The sequence below is a fragment of the Trichomycterus rosablanca genome, chromosome 11, assembly GCF_030014385.1.
Source record: "Trichomycterus rosablanca isolate fTriRos1 chromosome 11, fTriRos1.hap1, whole genome shotgun sequence".
NCBI classification, from domain to species: Eukaryota; Metazoa; Chordata; class Actinopteri; order Siluriformes; family Trichomycteridae; genus Trichomycterus; species Trichomycterus rosablanca.
In genome coordinates this window covers 25336475-25358971 of record NC_085998.1, presented here as the reverse complement: position 1 = coordinate 25358971, position 22497 = coordinate 25336475, and the positions used below count along the sequence as shown (strand labels likewise).

The following is a 22497-nucleotide window of genomic DNA, read 5'->3' as shown; positions in this document are numbered from 1 at the left end:
AGCAGACATTTTTTTCCAAAGCAAGTTCATATTTTGACTGAATAAAATTTGAGCAACTAAAGGTTAAGGGCTTTGCTCAGGGGCCCACCAGTGGTGAAGGGGCTTGAACAAGCAACCTTCTGATATTCTGAACTTAAATGCTGAGCTACCAGTGACCACTATAATAAACTATTTTTATTACAGTTAATAAATGTTTATCCTTGTTTAAATATAAATTTATAATAAAAAATTATGTGCAAATTATCCAGCATATTAACTTTTAATATTACATATGAATGGAATTACAGGTGCTGATTTTAATGAGCCAAATATTTGACAATGTGTGTGTCTGTGTCCAAGACAGCTGAGAACCAGTGGAAGGTAGAAGGATAATCCAGCAGCCATCAAGTGGTCCAACTGGCTGGGGATCAACAAGCAGCGTTTTTCTGGTCCTACAGTACTTTAAACTATATTTGTCCTTTTGCTCCATGTGTCTCTTATGGTGCCACCACTGTTTTTCAGAAAGCTACAGATTTTCTGTAAAGAAAGGGCTGTAAAGAACTAAGGCTTCTTTGAGGTAAGTGCCCCCCAAAGAAAGTGAACCAGGGAATCTTGGGCACTCTTTATCACAATGGTATCTCAGCATTTCAGAAACTTTCTGCAGTCACAATGCTTTAGGACACCAAGTAGTATAGTTAGCAAAAAGCATGGTGAGAGCACTGCATAGTGTAATTACCCAAATCAAGACCCAGAAAGAGATCTTGACTTACTAGGTCACATCGTTTGCGTCATGTACTCTATGAGACCTAAAAACACTGTGAGTTTAGAGATTTTGACTGTTGGGTAGTGCATTCAGACATTAAAAATGTCACGCCACAGCACAACAAAGAGGACGCTCTTTAGGAGTTATGGCAACGGAGTAGTGAGAGGCAAGATTCAAGAAATGGCAGAGGCGAGCTGGTTTAGTTTATTGGACTTATGCAGTGGACACTGGCTTGAGATCTGAATGCCAGGATGAATGCCGTACACAAGATCTGTTGGCAGCAGCAGAGGGGTGCCAGCATACGTCAAAAGAGGGCCTACGGTGTCAGGGAGAACCAGGTATGGCTGTTTAACCCCAAACGATATAAAGGCCTCAACCCCAAGCATCAAAGCTAAATAATAGAGCTTCCTCCTACAGTAAAAGAGCGTATGTTTCTTTACATCTCACCAACGGCACAGTATTGTAAAATACAGTCACCCAAGAAACTGCTGGGTGACTGTTGTCACTGGTGCATCATCAATCACTGGAGAACACCAATAAAAAAAGTAACATAAGCTATTTAGCAAACAGGCTTATACCAGACATAAATGTAGCAGTAACTGAGGTAGTAAAGATTGACAAAGGATTAGGAATACAATATGAGTTTGCCTGAGAGGTGGGTGAGGTCATCCACAAAGCTGGTAGCCATCTTCTTAATGAGTTTAACATAAGCACCCTATACTTAGTGGAATACAAAATTTTTCCAAGCAACCCATTAAAGCATGAAAATGTAAAAGACAACACATATGCACAGTATAGCAACATCATAAGATGTTTTATTTCAAGGTTTTCTCATGCACACATTTTTAATAGTGTACCAAAAAGAGAACCTACCAACTTGTATACATGCTTCACTGTAGGGATGGCATTAGTCTGGTTTCCTCCAGACCAGTGTTAATTTTGACAGCACATTTCGATTTAGTATTAGTCATAGTCTTTTGACTAAAATGTCATTTAGTTTTAGTTTTAGTCTAGTTTTAGTCGACTAATCATAAGAATATAGTCGACTAAATCTACAGTCGATTCAATCGACTACAATATAAAGGGTGTAAAATGTAAATGCTTTTTCATCAGTTCCCTTGAATTATTTAAGTCATTATATACACTTACACAAAATTAAAAAATTTTTAACCAGTTATGGAATATTATTAATGTTTGAATGTGCAATACACACAAAAACAGATTTAACTTATTTCAAACAACATCTTTATTTACCTCACCTTGCTTATTGAGCATAACAATAACAAAATATTAATGACCAGTAGACCTGCTCTGCCTGAAAAATATATGCATTGTTCATAACAAATTGCATATTACATTCTTTATAAAACTGGGTACCGTAAAAGCAGGAGTGCCATTATGTTGCCATTATACTGCCAGCAGTGCCAGATGTCGTTTCAGATTTGTTGTGTTTTTACCCGAGATCGTGTTTTTCACGACGTCAAATGAGAAATGTGTCCATATATCGGCTCTCCTCTTTCTCCCTGTTGACATTGTGGAGTTAACCTAGCTCCATGAGTAAAGCCAGTTTACAGGCTAGTCTGGTCTTCCCGGGTTTAGATCAAATTTGTGCAAGTGTGGTCTTACCGCGGTACTGCAAAAGAGATTAGTACTGACTGGATGGCTACCCGGCTTGTCCCGCCTCTCCACATACGCTAAAGTAGTTATGATTGGATCTCTTCCTAACTTGTCCCTACCTTCCACAAAACTAAATCAGTTATTGGATGTCATCCCTGCCAAACATTTTCGTCTTGTTTTTATTCGTTGACGAAAGTGTCAATTCATTTCGTCATAGTTTTTATCCTTTATGTAGTTTCTATTTAGTTATCGTCTCGTTTTTGTCATGAAAAAAAGGTTCGTTGACGAAAACTATGACGAAAATCATTCGTCAACGAAATTAACACTGCTCCAGACATGACGCTTGGTATTCAGGCCAATTTTGGTCAAGTTCAATTTTGGTGTCATCAGACCAGAGAATCTTGTTTTTCATGGTTTTAGAAGTCCTCTAGGTGCCTTTTGACAAACTCCAAGCAAGTTGTCATGTGTCGTCTGGCCACTCTACCACAAAGGCATGATTTGTGGAGTGCTGCCCGGATGGTTGATCATCTGGAGCTCTGTCAGAGTGACCCTCGGGTTCCTGCTCACCTCCCTGGCCAAGGCCCGTCTTACACGATCGCTCAGTTTGGCTGGGCGGCCAGATTTAGAAAGATTTTTGGTGGTTCCAAACTTCTTCCATTTACGAATGATGGTGTCCACTGTGCTCTTTGGGACCTGTAAAGCTGCAGCAATTTTTCTGTACCCTTTTCCAGATCTGTGCCTTGACACAATCCTGTTTCTGAGGTCTGCAGATAATTCCTTTGACCCCATGGCTTGGAGTTTGCTCTGATATGCACTGTCAACTGTGGGACCTTATACAGGCAGGTGTTGGCAATCCCCAGTCATGTCCAATCAATTGAATTTACCACAGGTGGACTCCACTTAAATTGTAGAAACATCTCAAGCAGTATCAGCGAAAACAAATTGCACCTCAGGTCACTTTTAGGTGTCATATCAAAGGGCATGCAGACTTATATATGATATGATATGTACATATGATATTTTACATTTAGATTTTTAATAAATTGGCACAAATGTCTAAAAACCTGCTTTTACTTTGTCATTGTGGGCTATTTTGTGTAGAATTTTGTGACAACAAATGAACTCTATAACTCTAATCTATCATAGAATAAGTCTGTAATGTAATAAAATGTGGAGGTGAAAGGGGTGTGCAGACTTTCCGGCTTGACTGTAAATTCATTTTTTCTGTTGAAAGTAAAATTGCTCTCTGATTAATAAAGATTTAAAACAAATGTCTTTTTATTTGTTGTTTATTTTTTGTGTTAAATTGTGTTATGTCCATACATAACACTGACACTTACAAGGAACAATCTTGAGCTATGCAGCAGTGTAAACATATTTCAAGGCATTTAATACACTAGTAAAACTACTGTGTATCTAAAGTTTGGTTTCTGCAAAAACTATGCTGGTTCTTTTGTCTTTGATTGTCTTTGACTTACAGTTACAGTATAAGGCAGGGGTGTCAAACTCACGGCCTGCGGGCCAGATCCGGCCCGCCATGTCATTTTATGTGGCCCGCGACAGCTTAAACGACTGTACGATTGTTGTGATGGTTCGAGTCGTTACAGAGACACGCTTATAATTTAATGGGACACCTGCGCCTTTAAGCGGCAACCGGTGGCATCATAGTCATGGCTAACTTTGACCTTCGCTGAGAAGTCATGTGACTTTTTACGGCAAAAGAACGCGGGTAGTAATGTAAACAATAATAATAAATATAAATAATTATATTGCAGTATAATACCAAAGCATCGTCTGTAAGTAGTGGCGTTTATATTCTCAGTTGTTTGTAAATGTTTAGTGAGTATATCACAGCGTTTTAGTTACAAATTTACCGTACTATATCAATTAGTATCTTTACACAAAATGCTAACTCGTTAGCGCTATTTTACGTTTGGTTAAATCTTATATTGTACCAGATGTAACACTTGACTACAGCTGTGTGCTTGTACTGTATTAAGTTCTTAATTGGTTTTTTTTGTTTGCATTTTTGTTTGCACATTCTGGTGCACACAGTGTATCACACAGCTAGGAAGCAAATAAAACCCACTGTATTCTGAAGAGAGCTGTCTGTCTGTCTAGCCGAGCAAGGGGGATAAACTATTAGTGAGGGCAGAACAATTGTCTTAAAATACACTGTAAAATCCTACATTAACTGCATCTCTCAAAATGCATGCTGATTTTGTGACCTGCAAAGTGACACATCCCGCCAGTAGATGATGTTAAGAAATATTTACACATAATCCCAAAATGTACAAGAAGATAAGTAAGAAAATTAAGCAGAAGGAGGAAATTTAATGAAAATGAAAACAAGTTTGTGCTTCAGGAAGAGAAAACGGTGCGTCTCTTGTGTTATGAGGCTGTGTCTGTGGTACAGGAGGACAATATAAATGTAGAATTTAGCCTCCAATAAGGAGATGTATTAATATAATACTTAGGGCTAGCCTATTTGCTTGTTTCTGACATGTCTACATTGAGCAAAGTACTCCTTAAAAAAATTATATTACAGTTTATTTTTACACGTTATCATTTAAATTATTCATAATTTTCATGACATAATATTGAAATGTGTACAAACATTATATACACTGTATCACAAAAGTGAGTACACCCCTCACATTTCTGCAAATATTTTATTATATCTTTTCATGGGACAACACTATAGAAATAAAACTTGGATATAACTTAGAGTAGTCAGTGTACAGCTTGTATAGCAGTGTAGATTTACTGTCTTCTGAAAATAACTCAACACACAGCCATTAATGTCTAAATAGCTGGCAACGTAAGTGAGTACACCCCACAGTGAACATGTCCAAATTGTGCCCAAAGTGTCAATATTTTGTGTGACCACCATTATTATCCAGCACTGCCTTAACCCTCCTGGGCATGGAATTCACCAGAGCTGCACAGGTTGCTACTGGAATCCTCTTCCACTCCTCCATGATGACATCACGGAGCTGGTGGATGTTAGACACCTTGAACTCCTCCACCTTCCACTTGAGGATGCGCCACAGGTGCTCAATTGGGTTTAGTCCATCACCTTTACCTTCAGCTTCCTCAGCAAGGCAGTTGTCATCTTGGAGGTTGTGTTTGGGGTCATTATCCTGTTGGAAAACTGCCATGAGGCCCAGTTTTCGAAGGGAGGGGATCATGCTCTGTTTCAGAATGTCACAGTACATGTTGGAATTCATGTTTCCCTCAATGAACTGCAGCTCCCCAGTGCCAGCAACACTCATGCAGCCCAAGACCATGATGCTACCACCACCATGCTTGACTGTAGGCAAGATACAGTTGTCTTGGTACTTCTCACCAGGGCGCCGCCACACATGCTGGACACCATCTGAGCCAAACAAGTTTGTCTTGGTCTCGTCAGACCACAGGGCATTCCAGTAATCCATGTTCTTGGACTGCTTGTCTTCAGCAAACTGTTTGCGGGCTTTCTTGTGCGTCAGCTCCCTTCTGGGATGACGACCATGCAGACCGAGTTGATGCAGTGTGCGGCGTATGGTCTGAGCACTGACAGGCTGACCTCCCACGTCTTCAACCTCTGCAGCAATGCTGGCAGCACTCATGTGTCTATTTTGTAAAGCCAACCTCTGGATATGACGCCGAACACGTGGACTCAACTTCTTTGGTCAACCCTGGCGAAGCCTGTTCCGAGTGGAACCTGTCCTGGAAAACCGCTGTATGACCTTGGCCACCATGCTGTAGCTCAGTTTCAGGGTGTTAGCAATCTTCTTATAGCCCAGGCCATCTTTGTGGAGAGCAACAATTCTATTTCTCACATCCTCAGAGAGTTCTTTGCCATGAGGTGCCATGTTGAATATCCAGTGGCCAGTATGAGAGAATTGTACCCAAAACACTAAATTTAACAGCCCTGCTCCCCATTTACACCTGGGACCTTGACACATGACACCAGGGAGGGACAACGACACATTTGGGCACAATTTGGACATGTTCACTGTGGGGTGTACTCACTTATGTTGCCAGCTATTTAGACATTAATGGCTGTGTGTTGAGTTATTTTCAGAAGACAGTAAATCTACACTGCTATACAAGCTGTACACTGACTAGTCTAAGTTATATCCAAGTTTCATGTCTATAGTGTTGTCCCATGAAAAGATATAATGAAATATTTGCAGAAATGTGAGGGGTGTACTCACTTTTGTGATACACTGTATATATACAGTGTATCACAAAAGTGAGTACACCCCTCACATTTCTGCAGATATTTAAGTATATCTTTTCATGGGACAACACTGACAAAATGACACTTTGACGCAATGAAAAGTAGTCTGTGTGCAGCTTATATAACAGTGTAAATTTATTCTTCCCTCAAAATAACTCAATATACAGCCATTAATGTCTAAACCACCGGCAACAAAAGTGAGTACACCCCTTAGTGAAAGTTCCTGAAGTGTCAATATTTTGTGTGGCCACCATTATCTCCCAGAACTGCCTTAACTCTCCTGGGCATGGAGTTTACCAGAGCTTCACAGGTTGCCACTGGAATGCTTTTCCACTCCTCCATGACGACATCACGGAGCTGGCGGATATTCGAGACTTTGCGCTCCTCCACCTTCCGCTTGAGGATGCCCCAAAGATGTTCTATTGGGTTTAGGTCTGGAGACATGCTTGGCCAGTCCATCACCTTTACGCTCAGCCTCTTCAATAAAGCAGTGGTCGTCTTAGAGGTGTGTTTGGGGTCATTATCATGCTGGAACACTGCCCTGCGACCCAGTTTCCGGAGGGAGGGGATCATGCTCTGCTTCAGTATTTCACAGTACATATTGGAGTTCATGCGTCCCTCAATGAAATGTAACTCCCCAACACCTGCTGCACTCATGCAGCCCCAGACCATGGCATTCCCACCACCATGCTTGACTGTAGGCATGACACACTTATCTTTGTACTCCTCACCTGATTGCCGCCACACATGCTTGAGAACATCTGAACCAAACAAATTAATCTTGGTCTCATCAGACCATAGGACATGGTTCCAGTAATCCATGTCCTTTGTTGACATGTCTTCAGCAAACTGTTTGCGGGCTTTCTTGTGTAGAGACTTCAGAAGAGGCTTCCTTCTGGGGTGACAGCCATGCAGACCAATTTGATGTAGTGTGCGGCGTATGGTCTGAGCACTGACAGGCTGACCCCCCACCTTTTCAATCTCTGCAGCAATGCTGACAGCACTCCTGCGCCTATCTTTCAAAGACAGCAGTTGGATGTGACGCTGAGCACGTGCACTCAGCTTCTTTGGACGACCAACGCGAGGTCTGTTCTGAGTGGACCCTGCTCTTTTAAAATGCTGGATGACCTTGGCCACTGTGCTGCAGCTCAGTTTCAGGGTGTTGGCAATCTTCTTGTAGCCTTGGCCATCTTCATGTAGCGCAACAATTCGTCTTTTAAGATCCTCAGAGAGTTCTTTGCCATGAGGTGCCATGTTGGAACTTTCAGTGACCAGTATGAGAGAGTGTGAGAGCTGTACTACTAAATTGAACACACCTGCTCCCTATGCACACCTGAGACCTAGTAACACTAACAAATCACATGACATTTTGGAGGGAAAATGACAAGCAGTGCTCAATTTGGACATTTAGGGGTGTAGTCTCTTAGGGGTGTACTGACTTTTGTTGCCGGTGGTTTAGACATTAATGGCTGTATATTGAGTTATTTTGAGGGAAGAATAAATTTACACTGTTATATAAGCTGCACACAGACTACTTTTCATTGTGTCAAAGTGTCATTTTGTCAGTGTTGTCCCATGAAAAGATATACTTAAATATCTGCAGAAATGTGAGGGGTGTACTCACTTTTGTGATACACTGTATATATATATACACACACACACACACACACACACACACACACACACACATATATATATATATATATATATACTGGTGCTGGTCATAAAATTAGAATATCATGAAAAAGTTGATTTATTTCAGTAATTCCATTCAAAAAGTGAAACTTGTACATTATATTCATTCATTACACACAGACTGATATATTTCAAATGTTTATTTCTTTTAATGTTGATGATTATAACTTACAACTAATGAAAACCCCAAATTCATTATCTCAGAAAATTAGAATTATTACTTAAGACCGATACAAAAAAAGGATTTCTAGAAATGTTGGCCAACTGAAAAGTATGAACATGAAAAGTATGAGCATGTACAGCACTCAATACTTAGTTGGGGCTCCTTTTGCCTGGATTACTGCAGCAATGCGGCGTGGCATGGAGTCCATCAGTCTGTGGCACTGCTCAGGTGTTATGAGAGCCCAGGTTGCTCTGATAGTGGCCTTCAGCTCTTCTGAATTGTTGGGTCTGGCATATCGCATCTTCCTCTTCACAATACCCCATAGGTCAGGCGAGTTTGCTGGCCAATTAAGAACAGGGATACCATGGTCCTTAAACCAGGTACTGGTAGCTTTGGCACTGTGTGCAGGTGCCAAGTCCTGTTGGAAAATGAAATCTGCATCTCCATAAATTTGGTCAGCAGCAGGAAGCATGAAGTGCTCTAAAACTTCCTGGTAGACGGCTGCGTTGACCTTGGACCTCAGAAAACACAGTGGACCAACACCAGCAGATGACATGGCACTCCAAACCATCACTGACTGTGGAAACTTTACACTGGACCTCAAGCAACGTGGATTCTGTGCCTCTCCTCTCTTCCTCCAGACTCTGGGACCTTGATTTCCAAAGGTAATGCAAAATTTACTTTCATCAGAGAACATAACTTTGGACCACTCAGCAGTCCTTTTTGTCTTTAGCCCAGGCGAGACGCTTCTGGCGCTGTCTCTTGTTCAAGAGTGGCTTGACACAAGGAATGCAACAGCTGAAACCCATGTCTTGCATACGTCTGTGCGTGGTGGTTCTTGAAGCACTGACTCCAGCTGCAGTCCACTCTTTGTGAATCTCCCCCACATTTTTGAATGGGTTTTGTTTCACAATCCTCTCCAGGGTGCGGTTATCCCTATTGCTTGTACACTTTTTTTCTACCACATCTTTTCCTTCCCTTCGCCTCTCTATTAATGTGCTTGGACACAGAGCTCTGTGAACAGCCAGCCTCTTTAGCAATGAACTTTTGTGTCTTGCCCTCCTTGTGCAAGGTGTCAATGGTCGTCTTTTGAACAACTGTCAAGTCAGCAGTCTTCCCCATGATTGTGTAGCCTACAGAACTAGACTGAGAGACCATTTAAAGGCCTTTCCAGGTGTTTTGAGTTAATTAGCTGATTAGAGTGTGGCACCAGGTGTCTTCAATATTGTACCTTGTCACAATATTCTAATTTTCTGAGATACTGAATTTGGGGTTTTCATTAGTTGTCAGTTATAATCATCAACATTAAAAGAAATAAACATTTGAAATATATCAGTCTGTGTGTAATGAATGAATATAATATACAAGTTTCACTTTTTGAATGGAATTACTGAAATAAATCAACTTTTTCATGATATTCAAATTTTATGACCAGCACCAGTATACTGTATATATAAGAGAAAAGAAGCATTTAACCCTTTTGTATTCTGACACAACAATGCCTTAATATTAGTATTATCTTAAAAAGTCATTGTAACAACTTTAATATATCTATAGCAATAAATAATAGTCTTTAGTACAGTTGTGGTATTTTTAAGTTTTGAATTCAGGCTGTAAGACAAAAAGTGGCAACTGTACAAACTGAGTGTTTGCTATGTCTCTGTAGCTTCTTCCAAACACTTTTTAACATTGACATTGTCCCTGATTATTTTAAAAAGCTGACCATGCTGGCCATAATTTATACTAATTGTGTAAAATAATACCAAAAAGTATTTAGAATTAAATTGTGCAGTTTGCACAAGGATTTTCTTTATTACCAGAAAAATCTACAACTTTTTTAAATGCATTTTAACATTAACATTTAAAGTGCATGATTTTTTATTTTCGTAATTTACTACTAAATGACTACTGAGTGTTTTATTAATTTTTATCTTAAATATTTCAAAAACTGTTTTGATTTCAAATTGCTCATATTGAACATAAATTACAACTTAAAGTAAAAATAGCATTAAATTTGATCTTGCCCTTTGTAGACCTAGATCAAATTTGTATATAACATTTGAGTACTATAATCAAATTGGTTTTAGGAATCAAATCAAATTTGTTTTGTGCTGTTTTTACTGTCATGAAAAAGTGTCTTATAAGAGAAAAGAACAGTCCTCTTTACAAAAAAAAACACATTGAGCGAGTTCTGCATTAACCTACGTTTCCAGTGACTAGGATATTTCTTTAAAATGTTGCACAAACAATAAAACAATAGTTAATATTTGTTTTGTTTTATTTGTACTTGCTTCAACATAAATCCTATTGCAGTTGAAATCACCAATAATTAAGTGTTCTTTACCATTTGTACAGTACTTACCTCCTCATGTTTCTCCAATGTATTTTGGGTTAAGGCCTTTGTTTCCATTATGTAGCTGTAGTCTTCTTTCATCTGTTCCAGTTGAGTTGCTTTCATAAAGAACTGCACAAGGAACAACAAAAAACACTTAGTGACACTTAATGATGTCAAATTAATGATGCCTTACCAAAATACTGTCAATAATATTTTATAAATACATACATATACAGTTGCAGTTGAAAATATTAATTCCCTATCACCTCAAAAGATATTATGGCAAAGTGTATAAATTTTTATCAAATTTAACATGAAATTACAAATTCAAACATAAGTTGACAAAATTTTGATTTTAAATGAAAAACAACTAGTTCTTATGACAAATGTCTATTGCCTTAAATAACTAATGAGTAATTTCAGTAAACAGTAACTTCATACACTTCTCTTGTGGAATATTCATATATTCTTCTCATGCAAATGCTTTATGGAAATGATCTGACCCAGCTATGTAGCAATCACAATTTGGCTTAGGTCCTTATGCTTGCTTTCAACACATAACATTAAAAAAACTAAGTCCTAATTATAACTATAAATAAGTCTTTATTGTCTGTTGAATAATACAGAATCTGATTGAAAATGAGATAATGTGGTATTTTAGAATAGTAGGATATTTTGTTAATACTACCATGTCAAGGGCACTATGATGATATAACCCAACACTGCTGCAGGACCACTGACTGGGAGTTGATCAAAGTGGGGTGATCTTAAAAACGGAGTGTCTATTTGCACCCGGGTACACATAGCATTTCCCACACAGTACAGCTATTCGTACCCCAAAAAGAAAAAGAGCATACTGCGTATGTCTACCAACGACTGCTCCGCTGTAGGGCGGAGTTGCAGAAAAGGCGCCACTTCGAAGTTCGAACACTTCCAACCAAAGCTCTTTGGTGAACGGTGAGTAAAATTTTCTCAAAATGTTGGATGTAAAATAGTTTGAAGCCTAAACAAGTGCATTAACAGTACAGTTTAGACCACTAAGTGACATCTGCAACACATTAAAGTAGTTAGCTAAGAAATGTTGACAAACTGTCAAATGTCTGCCAATAAAAACCGAAGGCAAAGTGCTAACACCTATCGAGCTAACCTATCTAAACTTAACCTTAACTTGCAGACTGGCTAACTTAGCAATTTTTTTTACAGACAATGAAGAAATCCCTCCTGAAACGACAATCAGAGGTAATTGGTGTGTGGAAATATGCAGACATTTGGGTTTTTTAGGGGGGGTGGGGGGAGTTGAGTTGTTAGTTATGTATAACAACAAACAGGGTTTATGTGGTTCAACTGGTAAAACGTGTGATTCCAACTGAAATAGTGAAACGCGGGTTCAAGTTGGTGGTATTAATGGTGTTTACGTGAACTAAGATGGTAGTTTGAACCATAATGTTACATTTTCGCTAGCATCAGCTAGCAAAAATAGTCAATAGCATGCTGACGTTATATTTGTTGTGGTTCTGGCAAACGGAGCTGGAATGAGCTCATGTTTGAGGTCTGCACAGGGCAGTCAACCTGTAACTGACCGGCAGGATTTATTCGCAGCACCGTGGTCATAGGAAGTAAGTTACACAACTGCGCTTTAGCCAGCTCAAACACAGTTAAACTATCCGCACATCAGATTTGTGTGCACAGCTACTAGTGCCTTGGTGGAGTCACTAAACATTTAACACAATCATTTTACACATACAAATAGCTCCCCGTTTTATATGGTAATTTCTCATAAATAGTCCATAAACAAGCAGATGTCAATTCAGTGTTATCATACTATGTACTTATCAGTTATGAACTCATTCTACTCTACAGTTTAAGTAAATTGCTTCCAAATCAAAACTGTGTATTGTATTTTAATGATTTGTGAAGTAAAATACATTATAAAATGGTAATTTCTCAAAAGTAGTCAATAAAACCAAACAATATCAGTAGTGTTGATCATGTTATGTAGATTTGAATTCGAAAGTGATTCTATTGTATCGTTTTTAAGTAAGTGGCATCCCAAGCCATCATAAATGTCAACTGTATTTGAATGAATTTCATAAAACCAACATATTTGCATATTCATATATATAGTAGGTAGGTATTATGAAGTGATCCTACTGTTCAGTTTTAATGTAAATGGTAAATGACACCCAGAATCACCATAATTGTCTATTGTATTTTAATTAGTTTAAACACATTATAAAGTGGTTATTTCTCATAAGGTAGTTCATAAAAACAGTATAGAACTACATAGTATACAGTGGGGCCAAAAAGTATTTAGTCAGCCACTGATTGTGCAAGTTCTCCTACTTAGAAAGATGAGAGAGGTCTGTAATTTTCATCATAGGTACACTTCAACTATGAGAGACAAAATGAGAAAAAAACAATCCAGGAAATCACATTGTAAGATTTTTAAAGAATTAATTTGTATATTATAGTGGAAAATAAGTATTTGGTCAATAACAAACAAGCAAGATTTCTGGCTCTCACAGACCTGTAACTTCTTCTTTAAGAAGCTCTTCTGTCCTCCACTCGTTACCTGTATTAATGGCACCTGTTTGACCTCGTTATCTGTATAAAAGACACCTGTCCACAGCCTCAAACAGTCAGACTCCAAACTCAACCATGGCCAAGACCAAAGAGCTGTCGAAGGACACCAGGAAGAAAATTGTAGACCTGCACCAGGCTGGGAAGAGTAAATCTACAATAGGCAAGCAGGTTGGTGTGAATAAATCAACTGTGGGAACAATTGTAAGAAAATGGACCATTGATAATCTCCCTTGGGGTCAAGATCTCATCCCGTGGGGTCAAAATGATCATGAGAACGGTGAGCAAAAATCCCAGAACTACACGGAGGGACCTGATGAATGACCTGCAGAGAGCTGGGACCAAAGTAACAAAGGCTACCATCAGTAACACACTACGCCGAGAGGGACTCAAATCCTGCAGTGCCAGGCGTGTCCCCCTGCTTAAGCCAGTACATGTCCAGGCCCGTCTGAAGTTTGCCAGAGAGCATATGGATGATCCAGAAGAGGATTGGGAAAATATCATGTGGTCAGATGAAACCAAAATGGAACTTTTTGGTAAAAACTCAATTCGTCGTGTTTGGAGGAAGAAGAAGAACCCAAGAACACCATACCTACTGTGAAGCATGGGGGTGGAAACATCATGCTTTGGGGCTGTTTTTCTGCAAAGGGGACAGGACGACTGATCCGTGTTAAGGGAAGAATGAACGGGGCCATGTATCGTGAGATTTTAAGCCAAAACCTCCTTCCATCAGTGAAAGCATTGAAGATGGAACGTGGCTGGGTCTTCCAGCATGACAATGATCCCAAACACACCGCTCTGGCAACAAAGGAGTGGCTCCATAAAAAGCATTTCAAGGTCCTGGAGTGGCCTAGCCAGTCTCCAGACCTCAACCCCATAGAAAATTTGTGGAGTCCGTGTTGCCCAGCGACAGCCCCAAAACATCACTGCTCTAGAGGAGATCTGCATGGAGGAATGGGCCAAAATACCAGCTACAGTGTGTGCAAACCTGGTGAAGACTTACAGGAAACATTTGACCTCTGTCATTGCCAAAAAAGGTTATGTTACAAAGTGTTAAGTTGAACTTTTGTTATTGACCAAATACTTATTTTCCACCATAATTTACAAATAAATTCTTTAAAAATACTACAATGTGATTTCCTGGATTTTTTTTCTCATTTTGTCTCTCATAGTTGAAGTGTACCTATGATGAAAATTACAGACCTCTCTCATCTTTCTAAGTAGGAGAACCTGCACAATCAGTGGCTGACTAAATACTTTTTGACCCCACTGTGTATATATATATATATTAAAAAAAACTTACCTGAACATGTTGGTTTTATGGACTACTTAAAAAAAACGACAATTGTATACTATATTTAATTTCACGCCATTGCAATACAATTGCCAATAATGATTTTGGAAGCCATTTACTAAAACACTGTACAGTAGAATGAGCATGATAAACACTGAACTGACATCTGATTATTTATGGACTACTTATGAGAAATTACCATTTTATAAAGTGGTGAGTTGTATGTGTAATTTGAAGTCTTTTATTCATGTTTTCATGTACTGTGACTAGTCACTGGTAGCTGTGCACACAAATCTGACATGCGGCCAGTTTGGGCAAATGGCCGCTGGCTTGACCTCCATGTTAAACATCCAGCAGGCTGCGATTCAAAGCGGGCGTGTATAAACACCTTGTTAAAAGAATAGGTATGCTGCTAAATATAGATGTACTATAAAAAAAGAAAAAATAATAATCTATGTTTATTATATAAAAAATAATAATAATGTCTGTTTGTATTTGGTGTATTTACTATTATTTACTTAAGTCTGTTTTACAAGGCGTTTTTACGGTGGCAAACTATTGTCTGTTTGAATTTTCAATTTGGAATTTTTGTTTGAAGTTTCATCTCAAATAGTAGAGAACTTTTATTCAAGCAACTTGTGGGGATGCTGTAACTTTTGCTGCTTAAGGTGGAATGGACAATTAGAATAACCAACATTTTGAAGCAGTCATCTTTTTAAGATTTGAGGGCGATAATGAATGAAGCAGAATGGGTTTATGTATGACAGTTGGAACTTGTGTGGAGAAAGGTTCATAGCCTAGGCATAGTTTGGGGGGGGGGGGGATGTGAGTGTGTCCCCCTCAAAGTTCAGAGGGGTGTATAAAATCCTTTTAACATAATAACAGCATTCTTTTAACATAAAACACTACTTGTACAATGTGTTAGGTTAGGTGGTGTGAACAGTGTGTCCCACCCAAAGTTGAAATGAAACCTACGCTTCTGGTTCATGGGGATCCTGTGCACGGTTTACACAATGTTCTGTATACTGTATTTGTTAAAGCTGTGAGTTTACTTTATATCCATGGGGGAAGACTCAAAGTTTGAAGATGATGAAAACTGAGTAAGGATAATGTCACATAAAATCATAAAAATTTAAAGAAATTGCATGGGACCCCTCCAATTCCATTTTTTTCTCATGCCATCCCCCAATCCTGCCTCAGTTCAAACCCTGATTAAAAAATTCAAGCCCTTGCAGACCTCAAACTGAAATTACAACTGCTGAGTTTTTTTACTCATTAGCCCAAACTCATGGTTTTTTTAAGTGCTGGCTGTTTTTGTACCTAAATTGTTCAAACTGTTGAGAGCGTCAGTGATTTAAAGTTAATATTCGCTAATTTTAAGAAGCAGTGTTGGCTCATCCAAAAAAACTTAACTGCTTGTTAGTATGTTCACATCAATTCTTCAGAACAGTAAAGTACCTTTGTATGGCAAACTGTTTTCACACATATATCATGTCAGGCTTGTAATGATGTTAATATTTGTGTTCTCTCCTAAATAAGGAAGAGTTTGTGTAGGAAAGTCCTTCGACAGTTATGAGGAATTCCAGAGAGCAGTGAGGTTATGGAGTGCAGAGGGCCACCATCCAATGCACAAAGAAAGATCAGAAAAGATAAATGATAGCAATCCAGCTCTTGCAGAAAAGTTCAAGTACTCTAGATTGACTCTGTCATGTGTCCACTATGGTTCCAAAAGAACTTGCAAAAGTTAGAACAGTTGCTGCACCTTTTTGACACTTGCAGAGAGTGACCCAAATAATTTGGCATGCACTATAGCATTAGCTCTGCTGTTCAATTGTGTAAGCTTAATATCAGACTAGCTGGAATGGAATGTGCTAGAGCTTCTCCGACAGATTGTTGAAATGGTTTTCCTATAGACATTTATGACATTTAATATATATATATACAGTGTATCACAAAAGTGAGTACACCCCTCACATTTCTGCAGATATTTAAGTATATCTTTTCATGGGACAACACTGACAAAATGACACTTTGACACAATGAAAAGTAGTCTGTGTGCAGCTTATATAAGAGTGTAAATTTATTCTTCCCTCAAAATAACTCAATATACAGCCATTAATGTCTAAACCACCGGCAACAAAAGTGAGTACACCCCTTAGTAAAAGTTCTTGAAGTGTCAATATTTTGTGTGGCCACCATTATTTCCCAGAACTTCCTTAACTCTCCTGGGCATGGAGTTTACCAGAGCTTCACAGGTTGCCACTGGAATGCTTTTCCACTCCTCCATGACGACATCACGGAGCTGGCGGATATTCGAGACTTTGCGCTCCTCCACCTTCCGCTTGAGGATGCCCCAAAGATGTTCTATTGGGTTTAGGTCTGGAGACATGCTTGGCCAGTCCATCACCTTCACCATCAGCCTCTTCAATAAAGCAGTGGTCGTCTTAGAGGTGTGTTTGGGGTCATTATCATGCTGTAACACTGCCCTGCGACTCAGTTTCCGGAGGGAGGGGATCATGCTCTGCTTCAGTATTTCACAGTACATATTGGAGTTCATGTGTCCCTCAATGAAATGTAACTCCCCAACACCTGCTGCACTCATGCAGCCCCAGACCATGGCATTCCCACCACCATGCTTGACTGTAGGCATGACACACTTATCTTTGTACTCCTCACCTGATTGCCGCCACACATGCTTGAGACCATCTGAACCAAACAAATTAATCTTGGTCTCATCAGACCATAGGACATGGTTCCAGTAATCCATGTCCTTTGTTGACATGTCTTCAGCAAACTGTTTGCGGGCTTTCTTGTGTAGAGACTTCAGAAGAGGCTTCCTTCTGGGGTGACAGCCATGCAGACCAATTTGATGTAGTGTGCGGTGTATGGTCTGAGCACTGACAGGCTGACCCCCCACCTTTTCAATCTCTGCAGCAATGCTGACAGCACTCCTGCGCCTATCTTTCAAAGACAGCAGTTGGATGTGACGCTGAGCACGTGCACTCAGCTTCTTTGGACGACCAACGCGAGGTCTGTTCTGAGTGGACCCTGCTCTTTTAAAACGCTGGATGATCTTGGCCACTGTGCTGCAGCTCAGTTTCAGGGTGTTGGCAATCTTCTTGTAGCCATGGCCATCTTCATGTAGCGCAACAATTCGTCTTTTAAGATCCTCAGAGAGTTCTTTGCCATGAGGTGCCATGTTGGACCAGTATGAGAGAGTGTGAGAGCTATACTACTAAATTGAACACACCTGCTCCCTATGCACACCTGAGACCTAGTAACACTAACAAATCACATGACATTTTGGAGGGAAAATGACAAGCAGTGCTCAATTTGGACATTTAGGGGTGTAGTCTCTTAGGGGTGTACTCACTTTTGTTGCCGGTGGTTTAGACATTAATGGCTGTATATTGAGTTATTTTGAGGGAAGAATAAATTTATGCTGTTATATAAGCTGCACACAGACTACTTTTCATTGTGTCAAAGTGTCATTTTGTCAGTGTTGTCCCATGAAAAGATATACTTAAATATCTGCAGAAATGTGAGGGGTGTACTCACTTTTGTGATACACTGTATATATAATTGTTTTCAATTTCTTTACTGCTGTACTTTGTGCAATATTTCTAATAACTGCAATATTTGGTTTAACTTCCTCTATAAATACTGTTTATATTTTTGTAATTTTTACATATTCTTACTATTTAGTATATGTGTACATACATGTAAACATTTTGTAATTTTCTATTTTTTGTATTCTTGAAAGCTGCTGTAACACTACAAATTTCCCCCTGTGGGATAATAAAAGGCTATCTTATCTTATCATTGTTCCTATTTATTGCAGGCAAGAATGACCTTTTCAGCACTATTTACGGATGGGATGCCCTGTGATCATTAAATTATGCTATGACAGGAAAGTGGGCAAACTTATTGTTTCTAAGGTGGTGGAGAAACATAATCACCCTGTATCTGCCAAGCTTTTCCAGAAATACGCACAAAACAGAAGGCCTAACATAGAAGAAAGGCAAGAAATTGAAAGATTGGTGCAGCTAAAGGCAAGTATACATTTAATATAGTTATGAATAAGATGTATTTTAATTTCATATTTGCAGTTAATTCATTGTTAATTGATCATTGTCAGGTCAGTGCATTAATATTGAAAGGGTTTGTGAAAGATAGATTTGGAAAGCAAATGAAATTGAAGGATCTGCATAATATAAAGCAGCAAGTTAAGAAAGCAGAGCAGAGTGACCACACAGATGCAGAGCAGATTGTCAAAGTTATAAAACATTTGAAAGATCAAGGCCATACAGCTGAGATTGGGGCAGATGAGAGTGGAAGCATTCAAATGATTTTTATTCAGACCCAGAAGATGGGACAGGCATTCAAAAAAAATCCAGACATAACATGCAGGGTTACACTCTTCAGTGTTTTGCAGTAATGAATGAACAGGGCTTAGGAGAACATGTCGCATATGCCTTTCTGCGAGGTGAAACTGAACAGCACCTGTCTCAAATGTGTGCTCTTTTCAAGGCGAGAAATGCTGACTGGAGCAGAATCAGAATGTTTATGGTGGACAAAGATGCAACCCAAATGAAAGTGTTACATGAATACTTTGAAGGCGCTCTTATCTTTCTGTGCTCTTTCCATGTAATAAAACACTGGAAGAAAAGAATAGCAGAGCTGCTTCTCACAAGACAAGCAAAGAAAGCTCTTCTGACCACATTAATTTTGTACAGTGACACCAATGCGCAATATCAGCAAGGTTTGGAAAAACTGAAACGTGAATGCCCAGATCAAAAGTTTGTTGATTACTTTTTGACACAATGGGATGCTCAGAAAGAAAAATGGGCCCATTTCTACAGGAAGAAGTTACCCACCATGGGCAACAACACAAATAATAGAATTGAAAGCCACTTCCAGAAACTGAAAAAGGTGTTGCACCAAAATTTGTCAATATGTGCAGCTCTACAAGAAGAATTGATTAAATTCATTGAAATACAGGAATGTGAAAGAAATTTTCAAGAATGTTCAGAGATTACTACACACTTCTTTGACACACGGGAAGGTTCACAAACAGCAATGGAACTATCAAAGATTCTGACAGACAAAGCCTACAGAATGGTAATGGAGGAGTTACAAAAATCAGAAAGTCAAAGTTTTACTATTTTAAAAGAGGAGGAAGGGTACTTTGTACAATGGCAAGGGAAAGGTAGACACAAGAAAAACAAAGTGGACACAGCTATGAAAACATGTTCTTGCACCTTTTCTGTAACATTTGGTTGAAATACTTGAAATTGCGTCCAGCACTGAAGACTGTAGCCACAGTGAAGACAAACAAATGTTTGAGTCTGGAGATAGCCAGAAATAGCCGTTACACCAGGGTGCAAATAGTACATTTACATAGTAAAGTAAATAGTATCTGCTGGCTGTATGCACCCAGGTGAAAATACAGTAGTATGTAATGCTGTTTTCAAACCTGGGTGTAAATAGTATACAATGCTGTTTACACCAGGGTGCAAATAGTATCTGCAGGTAAAAATAGTGAAAATAGTATGTAATGCTGTTTTCACACCTGGGTGTAAATAGTATACATTGCTGCTTACACCAGTGTGCAAATAGCATCTGCCTCTTAAAAATGAACTTGACCGCTTAGACTTGAATCTAGAACCAAACCATGTTCCAGCTTGGGTTCCACTCAGGTGTTCTATAATCAGAAAAAAGTGTCATTGCTGTCATACAATAAATAATTTTAAGCGACTTGTAAGATACAGGCAGAAAATCAGCAGGAAGTCTGGAGGACTTCACACAGGGAAAATCAGCAAGAAAATTCTTTCCAAGGAATATCACAGGACAAGTTGGCTATGATAATCAAAGCAGTGCAAGGATGCACAGGAGTGTCAACAAACCCATCTGCTCCAGCTGATTTGCCAGCCACTTCAGCCTATATGTGTGCTATTGGTACGGTATTTGAGAACCTCAGAACAAATAAACACATCGCAGCTGGGGGAGCAGGTACTGGTGGTATTTCCTTAGCACTATCTTCACCCATATACAGTATGTTAAACTAAGACCTAAAACAGTGGTTCTCAAACTGTGGTACGCGTACCACTGGTGGTACGTGAAGCAGCATGAGGTGGTACGCCAGATAATCTCGGAAAAGTAATTACATGTACCGAAAAAATAAATCATTTAATAATTATAAATAAAAAATAATATGAAACAAAATGTGTAAATTACTAATAAAATCTAATTCAAAGTTCTTATAATTCTGTTTTAATAAAATCAGTTTAATTAAAACAAGTTGTATTTAAACTAATGTGTTTTTAAAAAATATTCGGGGCTACGCAGACACCGTACTTCATTAAGTCTATACTTCACGTTCGCAGTTTCCATCTCGAAATTTCCGAAACGTTATTAGTAAAGTTATCAGTAAAGTTATCAGTAACGTTATCAGTAGCTCTCTCGCTTTTGTCAGAGCAGATCTGTGTTTGAATCTCACTGATCTCGTTCCTGACATCACCAGGCTGCTCCGCTAAACACGCGCACTCACTCAAATCCGAAAACACTTTCAGTATCGCGGAGAATGAGCGAGCGACACACACACACACATGCACGCACACACACACACACACACACAGAGAGAGAGAGAGAGAGAGAGAGAGAGCTAGTAGTATAATGACAAATAATTCAGAAATAAACTATAAACTTGTTTAATTAGGTTAAATCTGATTATTTTTTTGTGCTTATGTTTTAAAGCAGAATCAAACTCAGTCACATCTTTGTACAAGAAAGGATTTTTCTAAAACTTAATGAAATGCAACCACAGTCTGTCTCTTCCCTGTAGTTTTTTGCCTTTTGAAATTAATCGTTCTTATTTAAATGATGTTTGAATTAGGCCTACATTTAATGCAAATTTGATGTTAATATCGGGGATGTCTTATAGTTTACCTAGCAGCGCGAAGATTCACTTTTTGAATGGCTCTTTAAAAGGAACCAAGCCAAAATATCCGGCTCCTGTCAAGAAGCCATAATTCCCATCACTGCCTGTATATACAGGGGTTGGACAATGAAACTGAAACACCTGTCATTTTAGTGTGGGAGGTTTCATGGCTAAATTGGACCAGTCTGGTGGCCAATCTTCATTAATTGCACATTGCACCAGTAAGAGCAGAGTGTGAAGGTTCAATTAGCAGGGTAAGAGCACAGTTTTGCTCAAAATATTGCAATGCACACAACATTATGGGTGACATACCAGAGTTCAAAAGAGGACAAATTGTTGGTGCACGTCTTGCTGGCGCATCTGTGACCAAGACAGCAAGTCTTTGTGATGTATCAAGAGCCACGGTATCCAGGGTAATGTCAGCATACCACCAAGAAGGACAAACCACATCCAACAGGATTAACTGTGGACGCAAGAGGAAGCTGTCTGAAAGGGATGTTCGGGTGCTAACCCGGATTGTATCCAAAAAACATAAAACCACGGCTGCCCAAATCACGGCAGAATTAAATGTGCACCTCAACTCTCCTGTTTCCACCAGAACTGTCCGTCGGGAGCTCCACAGGGTCAATATACACGGCCGGGCTGCTATAGCCAAACCTTTGGTCACTCGTGCCAATGCCAAACGTCGGTTTCAATGGTGCAAGGAGCGCAAATCTTGGGCTGTGGACAATGTGAAACATGTATTGTTCTCTGATGAGTCCACCTTTACTGTTTTCCCCACATCCGGGAGAGTTACGGTGTGGAGAAGCCCCAAAGAAGCGTACCACCCAGACTGTTGCATGCCCAGAGTGAAGCATGGGGGTGGATCAGTGATGGTTTGGGCTGCCATATCATGGCATTCCC

General features: G+C 39.3%; 1 protein-coding gene across 3 annotated transcripts in view; it reads right to left on the bottom strand.

Annotated features, from left to right (window-relative positions):
- si:dkey-119f1.1 (Structural maintenance of chromosomes protein 6-like) overlaps positions 1 to 22497 on the bottom strand; it is a 164488-nt gene that overhangs the window by 122865 nt on the left and 19126 nt on the right. For all 3 annotated transcript variants that reach the window (XM_063004092.1, XM_063004094.1, XM_063004093.1), the window contains one exon: positions 10808 to 10909. In XM_063004092.1, coding sequence (XP_062860162.1) covers positions 10808 to 10909 — 102 coding nt within the window. The remainder of the gene's footprint in view (positions 1 to 10807; positions 10910 to 22497) is intronic.